General features: G+C 38.5%; 1 protein-coding gene across 1 annotated transcript; it reads left to right on the top strand.

Annotated features, from left to right (window-relative positions):
- The first annotated feature begins 1721 nt into the window (after positions 1-1721).
- Positions 1722-8373, top strand: si:dkey-185m8.2 (trichohyalin). The gene is made up of 2 exons (XM_027026316.2): positions 1722-2448; positions 2791-8373. Exons 1-2 carry the CDS (start codon positions 1722-1724, stop codon positions 8337-8339), a joined length of 6276 nt encoding a protein of 2091 aa, XP_026882117.2. The 3' UTR covers positions 8340-8373.
- Positions 8374-16157: the final 7784 nt, after the last annotated feature.

The raw sequence follows: 16157 nt of genomic DNA, 5'->3' as shown, positions 1-16157 counted from the left end.
TGTGTCTGTGTGTGTATGTATGTGTGTGTGTGTGTGTGTGTGTGTGTGTGTGTGTGTGTGTGTGTGTGTGTGTGTGTGTGTGTGTGTGAATGTCTAAAAAACACTTTTCAGTTTGTGTAGCATGTGTTGAGACAAAAAAAAACTGTGAAAGGAGACGTGTGACCAAATAAAGAACTATGTAAGGAATGTACCGTGTCCATCTTTTCTGTCTGGACAAGCAAGTGTTAGTCCAAAGGTCCAAATATATACATGTTCATAAAGTCAAAATGGAGAATAATGAATAAAGAATAATGGAGATGTAACAGAGTGATTTCAGAGGTCCAGAAATCACTATGCATTATAAAAACGATAATATTATATAGGCTTCTCAGATCCCACTCATTCATAAGTTATTAAAGAATTCAAAAATAATAATACTTTAATAATTTAATTTATCATGAAAATGATAAACTCCACTGTCAAATTCTGAATATCTTACAGGCTGTATGCATTATTGCTATAGGCAATTAGCATGGGAGCACATTATTTTGCCCATAGCACTAAGAAACACAACTCTGTTGTACAGCCCAGTCATGATCCTCAGGAAAAGTTGAATCACAAGTATGATCTAACACTTCAGAAACACCAGGACACACCAGCAGCTGAAAACAAGCAGAGCTGCAGTGTGGCAGAGCCCCAGTGCTCAAAGCGTATACCCGCAGAGCATATACTTGCGCTGGGATGAACAGCCTATTCTTAAAACATCTGCAGGCTTCGTAAAGACAAAATGGGTTAGAGGTCTGAAAAGCCCAGAGGTGAAAGTCAGTGACCTTCTGCGAGGATCTGCAGGTTTCCTGCCATTCATCTGACTTGTGAAAATGAACATAATGCAGTATTTTTGTGCAAAGTCTTTGAAGTGAATTATTTTAGGGCACGAAGATAGTACTGCTTAATAGAGCAGCACTGACAACACCATTCTGGGGCTCTGCTGTGGTCTCAGCAGACAGCATGCATATATACTACTTCCTGTGTTGCACTGTGAGTGACAAAGAAACCACAGGTTAGTCATGTGACTTCCAAATTCTGTGTTTAGTTCCACTGTGCCGCACCTCAGTAGGAAGTGAACGGAGTTTTCATAAGATGCTGAACAGTAAAAATCATGTGGATAGCAAACATTTAAGTGCAACCAAACAGTACAAAGGAGCTGCAGAGGACAAAAGACACATCAGGGTGATGGAGCCACAGAGTGAGAATGCGACTGGAGCTGGTAAGCTTTGAATGACCACGTCAGAAGATGAAAACTGAGCAGCACAAGCTTTTCATACACAAGTTAAGGAAATGACTGGTACACACGCACTGCATAAATGTGGGCCGCACTTCTCGCTGTATACTACTTTATTATTACTTTATTAAATGCTGGCAATGTCAAATCAGCAAATATTTCACTTAAAATATATGAAGATAACACTGAATAATGCAAGCATATAAAATTAGCTAGAAAATTGAGACCTGGATTTCTGCATGAATTGTAGGGACTTATTATCACTTAAGTCATGAATAAGGACACTCTTATTTAACATCAAGATAAGATAAGATAAGATAAGATAAGATAAAAAGAATGTGAAAAAGAATATTTAGAAAATAGAGTTACAAGTGTTAATGTAATCTGTATACACACATAGATTAACTTTCTTCATCTTGTAGAAGCCAGACAGCAGACTGCTGCAAAGACTGAAGAAAGCATGCCTCATGGCAACCCACTTCTGCCAGAGCTGTGTCTTGTTCTCCTAGGCCGCAAAGGTACCGGGAAGAGTTCTGTGGGAAACACTCTTCTTGGCCTTGCTGGGGTATTTGAGAGTGGCAAACCCACAGAGGAGTGTGTGAAAAGACAGGCAGACATAGCAGGTCATCGTGTTACAGTAGTGGACACGCCAGGATGGGAGTGGTACTACTCAGGCAATGGTACTCCTGGCTGGGTGAGAAGAGAAACAATGAGAAGTGTGTCACTCTGTCCACCTGGACCCCACGCTTTGCTTCTTGTGGTACGGTCCTGTGCCTCAGTGACAGGGGACTACTATCAGCAGATTGAAGAGCACTTGGAGCTTTTGGGCAAAATGGTGTGGGACTACACAATGGTGCTGTTCACACGCGGAGATGAATTAGGCTCCATTCCCATAGAACAGAAAATACAAAATGGTGGACAGTCTTTCCAGAAGCTTCTAGAAAGGTGTGGAAAGAGGTTCCATGTCCTAGAGAACAAACGCCGTGGCGATGATGGAACTCAGGTGAAAGAACTGTTGAAGAAGATAGAGGTGATGGTAAAGAAGAGAGGGGGAGGACATTACGAGTCAGCTCCATTACTGCTAGGGCTGGAGGCTGAAGGGAAAAGGAGAGCCAGAGAGAGAAGAAAGAAACAAAGACTAATGGAGGCTCAAACACAAAGAGGGATTATAAAAGTTGTGCTAACAGGTAAGCCTTTAGGAAATGTCTATCTACAGACAAACATTCCACCTATAGTTAGTTAAACAAGTTTAAGTTTGTATATATTGTAGAATCACTTCTAGTTAGCGTTGGAGATGAATGTGACTGAATAAAAGCAAAAAGGCAAAACATCATGAATCTACTGTAAATCTTCATCAGTAGTCTTATAGAAGCTAATTACCTGTTAATACACTGTGTTAAATGATTGTATTTATTTAACTAAGTTTGATGCACAACTAGATTGTATAACGACAAGTCAAGGTAATCAGTTTCCATGAGGCAATCAAAGTCTCCTCATATTTGCTGAACTCAGCACTTTTTTCCACACAGCTGATATTTTACAAGCTGAAGACCTGGATGAAAAGCATCTGTGCTCCAGGGGCTCACGCCGACTCCCAGAACTACGACTCATCCTCCTGGGAGAAAGAGAGACTGGGAAAAGCTCAGCTGGGAACACTATCCTCGGAGGAGCTGTGCATTTTCAAATAGGACAGGCCACAGAGGAATGTTCAAGGAAGCAGGCGGAAGTTTCTGGACGACTGGTCACAGTGGTAGATGTGCCTGGATGGGAAGGAGGCCCTGAGGGTATCACCCCAGAGAGAGTGAGGCGGGAAGTTAGGGTTAGTGTGACACTCTGTCCTCCTGGTCCCCATGCCCTTCTACTGACTCTGAGGGTAGATGCCCTGGTCAGAGCTACTGCTGTGAAAGAGCATTTGGAGTTACTTGGTGAAGATGTATGGAAGTATACCATACTTCTTTTCACAAGGGGTGACCAGCTGAGAGAGGGGGTTACTATTGAGCAGCACATCCAAGGAGGAGGCAGAGATCTTCACTGGCTGTTGGAGAAATGTGGAAACAGATACCATGTGATCAGCAGCCTCTGTTTGGAAGGTAAGAGGTCCACTGTGCAGGTAACTGGACTGCTAGAGACGATTGAGAAAATGGTGGCAGGTAATCAGTGTGAGGCTTTCTCACCACTCATGCAGGAGATTGAAGAACTTGGGAAGCAAAAGAACGAGAGGTTCAACCTGAAACTGAAAGAAGTGAATGAGAAGCTTCAGCGTCAAGAGATGGAGCTGAAAAGGATGAGAGAGAGGGAGGTAAAAAGCATCAGGGGGTTCTTCGATAGGAGGAGAGACAAAGGTAGATCAGCTGAGAAAGCATCTGCAGAGAAAGAAGAAACGACAGACAGAGAAGATGACAGAAGGAGTATCACAAGTGAACTGGAGGAGAGGATGACTTGGTTAACAGAAGACAAGGAAAGAGAAATTCATGAACTCGGCCTGGAAAACAACAGAGTCATTGCAGCTCTAAAACAGGTCTATAGAGAGAAAGATGAGCTAGTCATGCAATTAGAGGAGAAAGAGAGAGAGAGTGAAGAATTAAGAGAAAAGGTGGATGAGCTACAAGTAAAAGTGCTGGAGCTGGAACGTGTAAGCATGTTAAAAGAGCATGAAAGGAAAGAGAGAGAAGATGAGTTGGTAACAAGACATGAAAATGCTGGAAAGGAGATTATTATGCTGAAAGAAAAGTTAGATCACAAAGAAAAGGAAGGAGAAGAACTAAAGAGGAAGCTTGATGAGACACAGGAGAAGATGGCAGATTCAAACCTGAAGTATGAAGAAGAGCTCTTACAAGGGAAACAAGCGACTGAAAGACAGCTAGCAGAGAGGAAAGTATTTGAGCAAAGGCTTGATGAAAAACAAAAAGAGATGGATGAGTTTAAACTGAGAGCTGACAACAAAGAAAAGGAGCAAAATGAAAGATGGAAGGAAATGAATGAAAGCAGGGAAAGGGAGAAGAATAAACTCAGAGAAATTGTAGAGCTAATGACAAAAGAGATGGAAGAACTGCAGGCTGCTTACCAAGAACAAGTGAAAACATTAGAAGCAGAGAGACAAATGCATGAAAACACTGTGGGAAAAAACTATGAGCTTATGGAAAAGCTTGTGGGGAAAGATGCAGAAATTGTTGCCATGGAGCATAGGCAAAAGGAGCAAGAGATGCACATAAATGCAGAAACTCAAAAGATTGTTGAGGAAAAAGATGTAGAAATAGCTGCACTGACAAAAAGACATATGGAGAGCGAGCAGGAAATTGAAGCACTCAAGCAAGCTATTGATGCCAAACAAAGAAGCATGGAAAACATTAAAAATGACAGTCAGGCAAAAATTGTGGAATTTTCCTCTAGGGTACAACTTTTAGAGGATGAATCCAAAGAGATGGAAGAGTTCCTGAAAAGAGAAAATGTGATTCTAAAAGAGGAAATGGACATAATGAAGAACCTGCATGAGGTGAATACCAGAAAAAAAGAAGATGAAACAAGACATATGTTAGAGGTGAAGGAAAATTTGATCAATCAGCTACAACAAGAGAATGAAGACAAGGAAATTCTCATAAAAGACCTGGAAAAGCAGCTAAGAGAAAGAAAAATCAGGGAGAACAATCTACAAAATCAAAATGCAGGACTTGTGCAGGAATTAGAAGAGCTTCGGATAAAGTGTGAGGAGTATAAAAGAGACTCACAGGACGAGAGAGCCAGAAACCAGAGCAAAGAGAAAGAGATTAAAGATGTACTAAACCAATATGAAGAAATGGGGAAGGTTAAAGATGCACTGTCCCAAAAGCACATTGAAGAGAAAGAAAAGGAGATTTGTCTGTTGAAGCAGACCAATAACATGCTACAAACAGAACTAGAGGTCATGAAGGAACGAGGTAAAGAAATAGAAAAGAACACCGAAAAGATTACAAAATACTATGAGGGGAGACTGTTAGAAAGAATAGGTGAAATGGATGATAAAGATGCGGAGAGAGAGCAAGCGCTCCACAGCCGAGAGCAGGAGTTGAGTGAAAGAGAGCAAGTTTGGAGACAAACTGTGCAAGAACTTGAAATATGCAAGAAGGACTTGGAGAAAAGAGAGGATGAAATGAATGAGAAAAAACAGTTGTTAAGTGAGGAAAAACAAGAGCTGGATAAGAGAGAATGTGAAGTAAGAGACAAGGAACACAAGTTAGAATATCAGTTCAAAAGTAATCAGAGCTGCAGAGAAGATCTAGAGAAAAGAGAAATGGAGCTTTTTAATTTACAGCAAAAATCAGAGCAACAGATTAAGAGGATGTATGAAGAGCTAGAAGCAGCAGAGAAGAGTTTGTCTGAAAAGCAGGAAAATGAAATACAAAATATCAGGCAGCAGCTAGATGAGAGAGAGAAAGAGCAACAGAAAATAGAAGAGGAGCTTGTGATGAAAGAACTTAATGTAAAGGAACAGGTAAATCATTTGGAGAGTCACAGACAAAACCTGGATATCCAAGAAATCGAATTAAGCAAAAGAGAGCAACACTTAATAGATTCTGAGCAGATGTATGAGAGCAAGAAACAAGAACTCTCAAAAGCTATGCAGGAACTGGAGAAAAAAACACAGAATAATGACAGATGGCAAGCAGACCTGACTAACAAGGAAAATAATTTTATACAAAGACTGGATGAATTTCATAAGAAAGAGCAGGATTTTTTACAAAGAGAACATGACCTTGTACTTAAAACCCAAGAACTAATGGACAAAAATCAGACATGGGAACAAGAGCTACAGAGCACACAGCAAAAGCATGCAGCTTCATCTAATCAATGTGAAAAAGAATTAGAAGCTGTTAGACAGGCCTTAGAAATAAGAGAGCAGGAACTAATAAATACACAGAATGAACTTCAGAACAGAAAGCAAGAACTTGCAGATAAAGAGAAACATTTAGATGAAAAGGAACATCAGATTACATGGAACTATGAAAAATGTGAGGCTGCAGAGAAGATACTGGAAAACAAGCAGAAAGCACAGAGGGATTTATTAGAAAAGCAAGAAAAAGAAATAGAAAATATCAGGCAACAGGTAGAAGAGAGAGAAAAAGAACTGAAGAAAATGGAAGAAGATCTTGTGAGAAAACAACTTAATTTTAGGCAGGAAGTGAAGGACTTCGAGAATCACAAAGAAAACCTGGAGATGAGAGAAATTGAATTAAGCAAAAGACAGCAAAAATTAATGGATTTGGAGCAGATTTATGAGAATCAGGCTCAAGAATTGTCAAAAGCTGTACAGGAACTGGAAAAAAACACACAGCATAATGACAAATGGCAAGCAGAACTAACAAACAAGGAATATGATCTTATTCAAAGAATGAATGAATTTCAGAATAAAGAGCAGGAGTTTTTACAGAGAAAACATGACTTAGAATTTATAACCCAAGAACTAACAGTCAAGAATCTGGAGAATGAACCACATCAGCAACAGTTCCTGGGCAAACAACAAAACCAGGCAGCTAGAAAATGGGAAATTGACTTAGAAGGTGTTAAACAGGCTTTAGTAGTAAGAGAGCAAGAAGTGGCAAAGAAAGAGGACGAATTTCAGAAAAGAGAACAATATCTGAGGAGTGCAGAAATAAGTCTGAAGAAGAGAGAGGAAATTGTGCAAAAAAGGGAAGGAGAAGTACAAATTGACAAACAACAGCTCGACAGCATGTTATATGACTTCAAGAGAAAGCAAGAAGAAATAGAAGAAATGAAGTGTTCTTCAGAAGCAAAACAACATCAGCTGGGCCACCTGGAGAAAGGGCTGGTTGACAGAGAGGAAAAGATAGCAAGTAAAGAACAAGACCTGAAAAACAGATATAAAGAACTAGATGTTAAAGAGCACAGCATGGAGAATTATGAGCTAGGACTAGAATCAAGAGAGAACACTGTCAAACAAAGAGAGCTGGAGTTGTATGAATTAAAGAAAGAGCTGGAATCCAAGAAGAACAATTTAGAGAATTTGAGAAATGAAATGGATAACAAAAAATGTGAACTAAACAATGAAAAAGTACATTTGAAGTTGAAAACAGAGGAGCTGGAAAAGTGGGAAAAATATCTGTATAACAGTGAGCTTAAAATTATAAACCACAATCCCAATTCTGATTTCCAACCTTGGGACAAAACAACAGCATCTTATGGAAACCTAGCAAGAGTTACAGAGAGTCAAAAAATGAATTGGGAAGTTGGAGTGGATTTTAGGACCAGTGAAAGAGACACTAGTGAAAACAATGGAGAAGTTAGCAGTAATACAGCAGAATGGGCAGATTATAAGAGTGTGGAGATGTCATCCCAAACAAAAAAACATATATTTGAGAACATAAGGCTAGCAGGCACACACATAAGCAAAGGAGCACTAGAAACCAAGACAGAAGAGGAAACTAATCAAGCAAACTGGTTGGTACAGGAGACAGAGGAAGAGGGGGAGGAATTCTTTGAACCAGCGAGCTCGGACTATCTGCTGACTCAAGGTTTGCCCTGCATGGTTTCTGAACTAAGGGTCGTGCTACTAGGAGAGTCATGGTCATTGCGCCAATCGGCCAAACATACTGTCCTGGGGCAAGATGCTGAGTCTGGAACTCCCTGGAAGGGAAGTGTATGTGACAGGTCACTCATGGTTGTAGAGCCCCATGGGATAAAATGGCGATCATCCAGAGATATAAATGTGAGCTTTCAAAAGGAGCTTCTACAAAATGTGTCACTGTGCACACCTGGCCCTCACGCCTTTGTCATTCTCATACCGGCTTACTTATCTTTTACTGCACAGTACCGGGTATCAGTGGAGCGCACCATGGCCATGCTGGGTGAGGCTGTATGGAGATATACCATTGTTCTGTTCACTTGGGGAGAAGCTCTTGGAGAAAGTGGCCAACAGCACATAAAGAGGAATGGGGACTTAGAATGGCTTGTGAAGAAATGTGGAGGAAGGTATCATGTACTGGATAACAGACACAGGGAAGCCCATATGATAGAGCTTTTGGAGAAGGTTGATAAGATAGTTGCAGGAAACCACGGAGATTATTATCATACTCAGAGTTATTAAGAGAGTTATGGTGTAAGATGAAATTAGTTTTTATTTTCTGCCATTTAAAATGAAATGAAATATATTATTTGAAACATTTGCATGATCTTTTAACATTTCTGTAAATAAATAAATCAAAAAATATAAATATCAATTTTGTTCTACTTGAAAGTTGAACTTTCTGGGGGATCTGAGGTCTATAGATCTAAGGTTGTAAAAAAGAAATGCTACTGCAGCCAATTCACATTAATTAGGATGCATCAACCTTTATTCATTTATTTATCACTCCCTTTCAAATATGCCTGAAATGCGTACTTTGCCAAATCTGCCACTACTCATCAGTAAATATTGTCATCTACCGGTGACATATTGAATCTTTAGAAGCATTTTTAAAATCGAATTAGAAGGAATTTCATTCCTGCTGTCTACAAAAACCCACAGTGTGTCCAGAATCAGGACTGGAATAATGTCAAAATTAAGATGTGGTATTAACATAACATTTGAAGAAGCTGAATTTAGATTTTCTTGCTGTCCAGTCTCCGTCACCAGTTGTTTGAGTCCAGATTAAGCTCAAAACCTGGCGACATCTGCTGGCACCATTATGGCCATTACAACATTTATTGCAAAAAAAAACTAACCTTAGTTTTGACACAGATGTATGTAAAATGACTGTGTTATCTTTATTGCTGTAAACTTCAACTAGCGTTTGGAGTTCAACATAACCACTTGTTTTGCGTTTGAAAATTGTGGTCAGCAAACAAAGAGGCAACAACACTTTAAATTAAATTTGTTGTAGGCCACATGTCTGCCTATCTCTGGTCAAACAAACTACACACGTCAACTAAATGTGTCAAACCACGGCAGAAGAGAAACCCCATCATTTATACAGTGCTGTTATTTTCACACTTATGTTTACATATTTTGTTTTACACAAGTTCAGTGATCAAACAAACAGGAGTTGGAGTTTGTGCATGTTTTGTAATAGGCTACACTATAAATCGGTCAATGAGATTTATCGGTCAATGACATTTGAGCTAGATCAATGCTGGAAGACGTAACACACAATGAGCTTAAGAAAAGAGAAAAGTCCTAGAAGCACAGATTTTATGTAGAGGAACAATGCTAGTAGAATGTTGGGTGTTGTGTTATAGTCATAGCAGCTTACATAAGGCCTTACAAAAGAATCAGCTATAATGCATCATTTGTTGCTGAACCACTGACAATTCCACTCTATGATTTTTAGTTTTCTGAATGCCTACCATACCATCAAGAAAGGTGTGAAGTACCATGTAAATGATGATTACTGCATTTCAAGATTTGAGAGAAGGGTGATTAAAATTTGCAAAAGGACACGCAAATAAATCTTAAAAGTCAGTTTTGACATCTGAAACATTCTACAGGAAACAGAATGGTAAATATATCAAATAAAATGATATAAAAACTAAGGAAATCAGTGTAATGCCATGAATAAGTTGAGGTTGTTACAAAACATTTGAAGTTGAATGAATGCAGGTTGCCAAAAATCTTCTTTTAAGTAAGCATAAGTGATCATTCACAGAGAGAACCACTTGAGTTCGACACATTGGTAGGACATAAACTATATTTAATTAGTTAAATTATTCAAATAAAACAAGGCTATTTAGTGGCAAAATAAACAAAAAAAGGATGTGCCATTAGCCCTGTGGTAGAGTGGTCTCTTGCTGGGTGTCTACTGTTCTGATGACAGGTAAATTATGATTTTGAAAATCAGGGGTCTGTTTCGCTTGAAAGAGAGTCCCATTCAATCTCAGAAACAGACTTTGGAAATAGAATTCTCTTTTAGCAGTCACACAGACAGGCGCAACAAGAAGGCGAGATGCTCACATGTAATCAGCAGTAATTGCGGCCCATGGCTGCCACGTAGGAGCCAGTTATCCCTCTACCTTACTATTACAGCAGGCAGGCTGTCAACTCCGACTGCCCAAGCAGGGAGAAGTGCTTCTCTGCAGCATTTATTTTCCACTGGGATGGTGGTACGTCTCAGCAGGGGAGCTATTCTGATGTCTGTAAAGAAAAAAAAACACCACTTACCATTCATGCAATAAAATAAGTAGGTTTTTTCATCTTTCAAAGACCACATTGTTAGATTTAGGGCAAACACATCACTTAGGTGAATGTAACATGCAATCTAATAGAAAATTTGCTTTCAGTGCCTGAGTGCATTAGCCTAGTCCATTAAACTGTCCATTAAGCTAACTATTATTTTGATTTAGTATCTGTTCATTTATTGCAAATTAGCCTTTTAAGGTAATTCTCTTGCACAAGCAACATAATTTCAGTTGCAAACTTTATAAAGCCCCTTTGATTACATCTCACAAATTATGGCCAACTTTTGACTAGTCGCAAAACATGGGTTTCTTCACCGTAATGCAAGCATCATGCAATCCTGTGGATGGTAATGGGTGATACATCCACTTGACAACGCTTTGTCTTATTTTTCTGCCAGTCTCTCACTCTCTCATTCTTTTATGGTTAGTGGAATGGAGTACTGAGTCAGAGCACTGGTTGGTATAAGTAGGAACACTTATTGTATGTCTATTCCTTTGTGTTACATCTAAAAGCAAGCTTGTTGGGCCATGGTTTGAAACAAGAGCCTTACAACACTCTTGGTAGTTACAGCCCTTTTAAAAACAGTACCACACTTCAAAATGGATTTAACAGGCTATTTCTATCAGTGGCTAATAACTCATTTGAATAATGGATTTTCTAATGACAGAAGCTTTGGCACTTGACTGAGTGAGTGAATGTCTGATTTACTATAATGTCATTATTATTCAAGAGATTTTAAAAGACTCAACAGTTTTGACAGACTATGCAATATCTCACTGTGCATTCTGAGCACTTTTCATCTGAAATAATACTTGTTCATTAGAGTCCATTTGCAATACTGCTGTTTTAAAATTAAACAATGGTCAAAGTCATCTTCATTATTTAAGCAGCTGAATGACATAGTAGTGCTGTCCATCACTGAAGTCCTTCACACTTCAGGTGCTCTTTGGAGTAACCTTTCTAAACTTTTCTTTCTTTGGGCTTTGAGAAACCTTCAGTGCTGGCTGAGATTGTGCTTCATCACAAAGGTCAAACAGAGCTCTCCTGGGGTGGACTTATTAAATCTGATTTACCATGAGAGGCTGCACTCAGAATTAGTAGCCGCCCTTTTAAAATGATCCGTGATCACCATGCATGGCCCATGTCCTGACCTCAGCCACACGAGAGACACCACATGGCTGATGACAGATCAGTAGGAGGAGAGTAACTTCTGTATCCATCTGATCATCATCCACCTTGTGCTGGTTTTGTGTCTGATGTATTGTAGGTAACTCACAAAAGAAAATGTAATCTGTGTGCATTTGCAGGTCATGACATTTATCCTTTTAAAATAGACTGTAGACTTTGGTACAGTACACAATCACAAATGTATGAAAGCAGAGAAGGAAATCACAATGGGCAGAACAAAAGTGTACAATACATATTGAAAAATACATTTATTATTTGTAATGTGCATCTATACCACAGTGTACCTTGCAATAGTTAATTCAGAATTACAGTGTATGTATACTTAGGCATTATGACTGACTATAAGTGTAAGATAGAGTGTATTTTATTGTCTATTATTTTATCTCTTTTTTGGTTTATGTGAAAATATAAAAAATGATCAACAGTGACAATATTGACTCAGTCTAAAATAACAGATTCAGTCTAAAGGATTAGGATCATTATTCAGGTGAGGGTCACTTTTCTAGATACCAATCACCTTTGCCCAACACAAAGGATGCAGAAAGAAGGAAAGCAAATTTGTCCTACAAATGATGTTCACCTTAAAATAATTAAGAAGAATGCTGTAGCTTAGTCTGTACTATATCTTTTTGTGCTGTCTATAATCACATAAAGACGAGTTACTCAAAATGACCGGCAGAGGGAGTGTGTGCAGCATAGTCCTTCAGTCTTGCCTCTGAGCCCAGGAATATTTTTTGTCTCTCTCTGCCGCTCCCTTTTTTTTTTTTTTTTTTTTTTTTTTTTAAAAGGGTATTACCCCTAGAACCTAGCAACAACTTTGAAGTGCTTCTAAACACATATTTAAACATGGTGATCTATTCTGCAGTGAGACCCTTGGATTGCTATACTGGCCAGTTTCAGCCTGCATAGGTTTTGAATTTACCAAAGGACAGAACATTATAGACTTTAGTTACATTTAGTAACTACAAACAAGCAAACAAACAAAAAAAAAACTATGTTGTTGTTGCATTTAAAACTATCCTGAATCTTGTAGATTAAAGGAGTGGTTAGTCTTTGGTATTGTAGTTAGGAATTGTTCTTTCTCTGTCTAAATTTGCATGTACATTTATTTCACATGCCAGAGGGAACTCCAAATTTTCTTTACTGTGTCCTCAGAAATAATTTACTCTTAATACTGCTACATACAGGTCTAGGTCTGAAAGATACCATCAAGCGGAGGGTCTGTCTCTCTCACTCTATCTCTCTGGAAGATTAGATAAGTCAGACACAGGGTTAAGGAAGACCACAAATAATTGAACTCTGCCAATTGAGTGTTTCATTTGCCAGTCCCAGAAGAAGTGTGCAAAATGACCATTATTCTTTTAACACCTAAAATACAGTTAGAGTTGCTCACTATGTATGTTTATATTAATATGTGGGTGTGGAAAAAGTGTCATTCCCTCATGTTTCCATACAAGAAGGCTTCCAACGAAGAAGAAAAATAAATTATTAGGAGCAGAGCTAAGATATGGATCAGAAAAAGACATTTTATACCTGAATTGAAAGGCAAAATCACAAATTCATTTGTTGCCAATTTTATTTTCTTTCCATCATTCCTTATCTTTGTCTTAAACCCACACACATGCTCTGTTTGCTTGATGTGTTAGCTCAGCAATGGAGGATCTATCTGTTCATTTTAAGCATTTGTTGATGCTGTGTATGATCGCATTTCCCTAATTAATCTAAGTGGATCAACTGGACCTGTCCCCTGTGGCCTTACAGGGGTCATAAGTTCATTAATACACAGTGCCCTCTTGTGGTCAAATGAAAAAGTGATACTAAAACACACATACACACCTACTTTGTACATTTACTTTTGCTAGCATACTATGTAACATAGCATGTAACAAAACAAATTAATATCTCTAAATAGTCTTTAGATACTCTCAGTCACAAGACCATGGCACCATATATGGGAAACACTAAGAACATCCCCATAAAACAACTATATGAAATTAGCGCTGTCTGACACAAAATTGAGTGTCCATTTCAGAAACTGTCTCTCTTTAGTTCAGCCAGAAGATCTGATGTAATGGAAGGCAAACATCATGCATTTCAGTTTGATTTTAGTTACAAATTGATGTTGGCACAGAAAGTGTGTTAAAGAATATATCAGTGTCTCAGAGTAGGAGAGATTGATTAAAGATTGATTTTGTATCTATAATATATAATTGTGTATATATAATGAACCATTGCTGCTGTACTAGTGTGTATGTGTGAATGAAAATATACAGTTCATTCATCATATGGAAATGATTGTATAGGTTACCTGTTTGATGAGCAACACTCAAAATCAAATAAATATATATATGTGTAGACCAACAAATGTTTTCATGAGTTGTAGCTCAAAACTCTGTTACAGGGCTGACTCAGATAGACTTTTTCAGAAGAGAAGAGATGTATTGTCCTGGTCTCCATGTTTGGAGTCTCCATAAAGACATGACCATGCTGTCTACTGGAGGTTCTGGCAGGTTACTAACAGACACCAGGAAACTGAGACAGTCCAATCTTAACAAGAGTTGAGAACAAAAGAGAGAAAAAAAGAAAAAAGAATGAATTAATAAATGAAAGAGAGAAAATGAGAGAGTGATGGAGAGAGTGTGAGAGAAAGCTTTCAGAGGAGGAGGACAGTAGCAATGGCATCAAGCGATTGCATTGGCTCAGTGGCTGTCTGTGACACCCCTGCGCCGAGCCTGTCTGATCAGATTCTGTTTGTTTTGATGTATCAGTGGCAAGGCTTTCACCAATCCTGCCTGGTCAGGGCAGCTAAAACCATGGCACAGAATGGCTGTTGGATATGCCTGCTTCACCCAAAATTTGCTGAGCAATTTTACTGTACATATGATCACTGAAAACATGTATGTAAAAACAAGTCCACAGAAATCAAGCATACAAACAGCACTGAAGGCACACATTTAAACAATTTTAACGCTTTTGTCTGCAACACTTGTTCGCTTATGCACGCTGTAACTAACAGGCCATTTTATAGTGTACATTTGTGTTAATTAGTCTGTTACAAAAACTATTTGCACACAAGCTAGAAAACATAAATAGCAAAATCACAAATTACCAAACGTATTTACATACATTACAATGTAATTAAATAAGTAGGTTATAATACTAGCAATAACAGTTTACATTGGTGTATCGGGCTAAAAGAACTGGGATAAAACTAGTTTATCTAGGGTTAACTTCATACTGATGTTGGAGCAGAAATCCCTATCAGTAAGTACCAGTCAGAAATGAAAGATAGGTACAAAGCTAGTCACTTAACAATAAAAACAACAGCTAGTCACTTAGCAATAAAAAATAACAGCTAAAAAGTGGAGAAGTACTCCGTCGACAGAGCAAGAACCTATAGATTATATTACTGCGTTTTTCTGTCAGTAGTTCACGTCACATCTCCTACAACTCAACGTCTGCTACTGTTACCATGGCAACTTTGGCACCTGATCAAGGGAAGCGTTTATCTTTTAGCTCATAATCCGAGAAATGCGCTCTGGCGGAAGGGCAGCCACCGCTTATAGCGCAATCCTGTCCCGTTAACGATGTATTCACATTTCGTTCTAGATTTCATTCACGTCTGTTGGCCAGAGAATGTAGCAACGGTGCCGTTATAGGTTGCTGGTTCGTATAGACCACGGACACGTCATCTTCCTTCGCCAACAAACCATTGCGGATTAGTTTTTAAAAAAGTACATCAAACAAGCATGTTTTATAAACACAGAAAATATCAAACACTTCCGGATCATTTGTTTGTATAAAGCAGTCGTAAATATAAAATTTTCCTGAGGTAGTATATAGGACAACTGTAGTTAGGGACCGTTTCCGCGATTAATACAAAATGCCTGTTTAATTGTCACATAAACTTTGCTGCACGCGTCAAATGTATGCATAAATGTTGATGACCGTTGTTTCGACTGAATATTAAATTTAGCAAAACTAAAATTATAAAAAAATTTTGTCTCAAATGTGAATATTCACTTGCATAGGCCTTGCAAATCTTGAGTGGCTAAAACCCTGTGGACATGGACATGATCTAATTTAACTGTGAAGATGAAATAAGTGTTAGCCTGTTTAATTTCTGGCCAAAAGCCAGTGGACCATTTAAGAAAAGATTTGCGTTGGATAAAAGTTGTTGTTTTTTTTCTTTTCCCCCCTCGTACCTTTCTCTTGTTCTCTGGTGTAATAAAATACTTTTAAATTATTGAAATACTTTAAACATTCCATTTTTAACATGAAAATAGAAACGCGACAGCATATTATCAAGTATAGTCCTTAACTGAACAACTCAACTAAGAGTCGGATGTTGTATCATGTGCTAATTACAAAAATTAACAAACCTTCATTTAAATTACATCTTACCAAGAACAGGGCAAAGTTTAGGACCATGCGCATCCAGCAGCCTACGTAGAATCATCTCCCCGCGTGCAGTGCATTCACAGTTCACGGGCCACGCGACACTAACGCGAAGTGACGGGAAAACCTTTACGGAAACAAATGGGAGTATAGTATCAGCAAAGG

Source organism: Electrophorus electricus, chromosome 19 (genome assembly GCF_013358815.1).
Source record: "Electrophorus electricus isolate fEleEle1 chromosome 19, fEleEle1.pri, whole genome shotgun sequence".
Lineage (NCBI taxonomy): Eukaryota > Metazoa > Chordata > Actinopteri > Gymnotiformes > Gymnotidae > Electrophorus > Electrophorus electricus.
Note: the sequence above shows the minus strand (reverse complement) of the source record. Positions and strands in the feature narration are given on the sequence as shown.

What these genes read in the sequence shown, in the direction of transcription:
- si:dkey-185m8.2 (XM_027026316.2), top strand. Translation starts at nt 1,722, where the DNA reads ATGCCTCATGGCAACCCACTTCTGCCAGAGCTGTGTCTTGTTCTCCTA. An exon ending in TATAAAAGTTGTGCTAACAG is followed by an intron (nt 2,449 to 2,790) that starts GTAAGCCTTTAG and finishes TTTTCCACACAG; the next exon opens with CTGATATTTTACAAGCTGAA.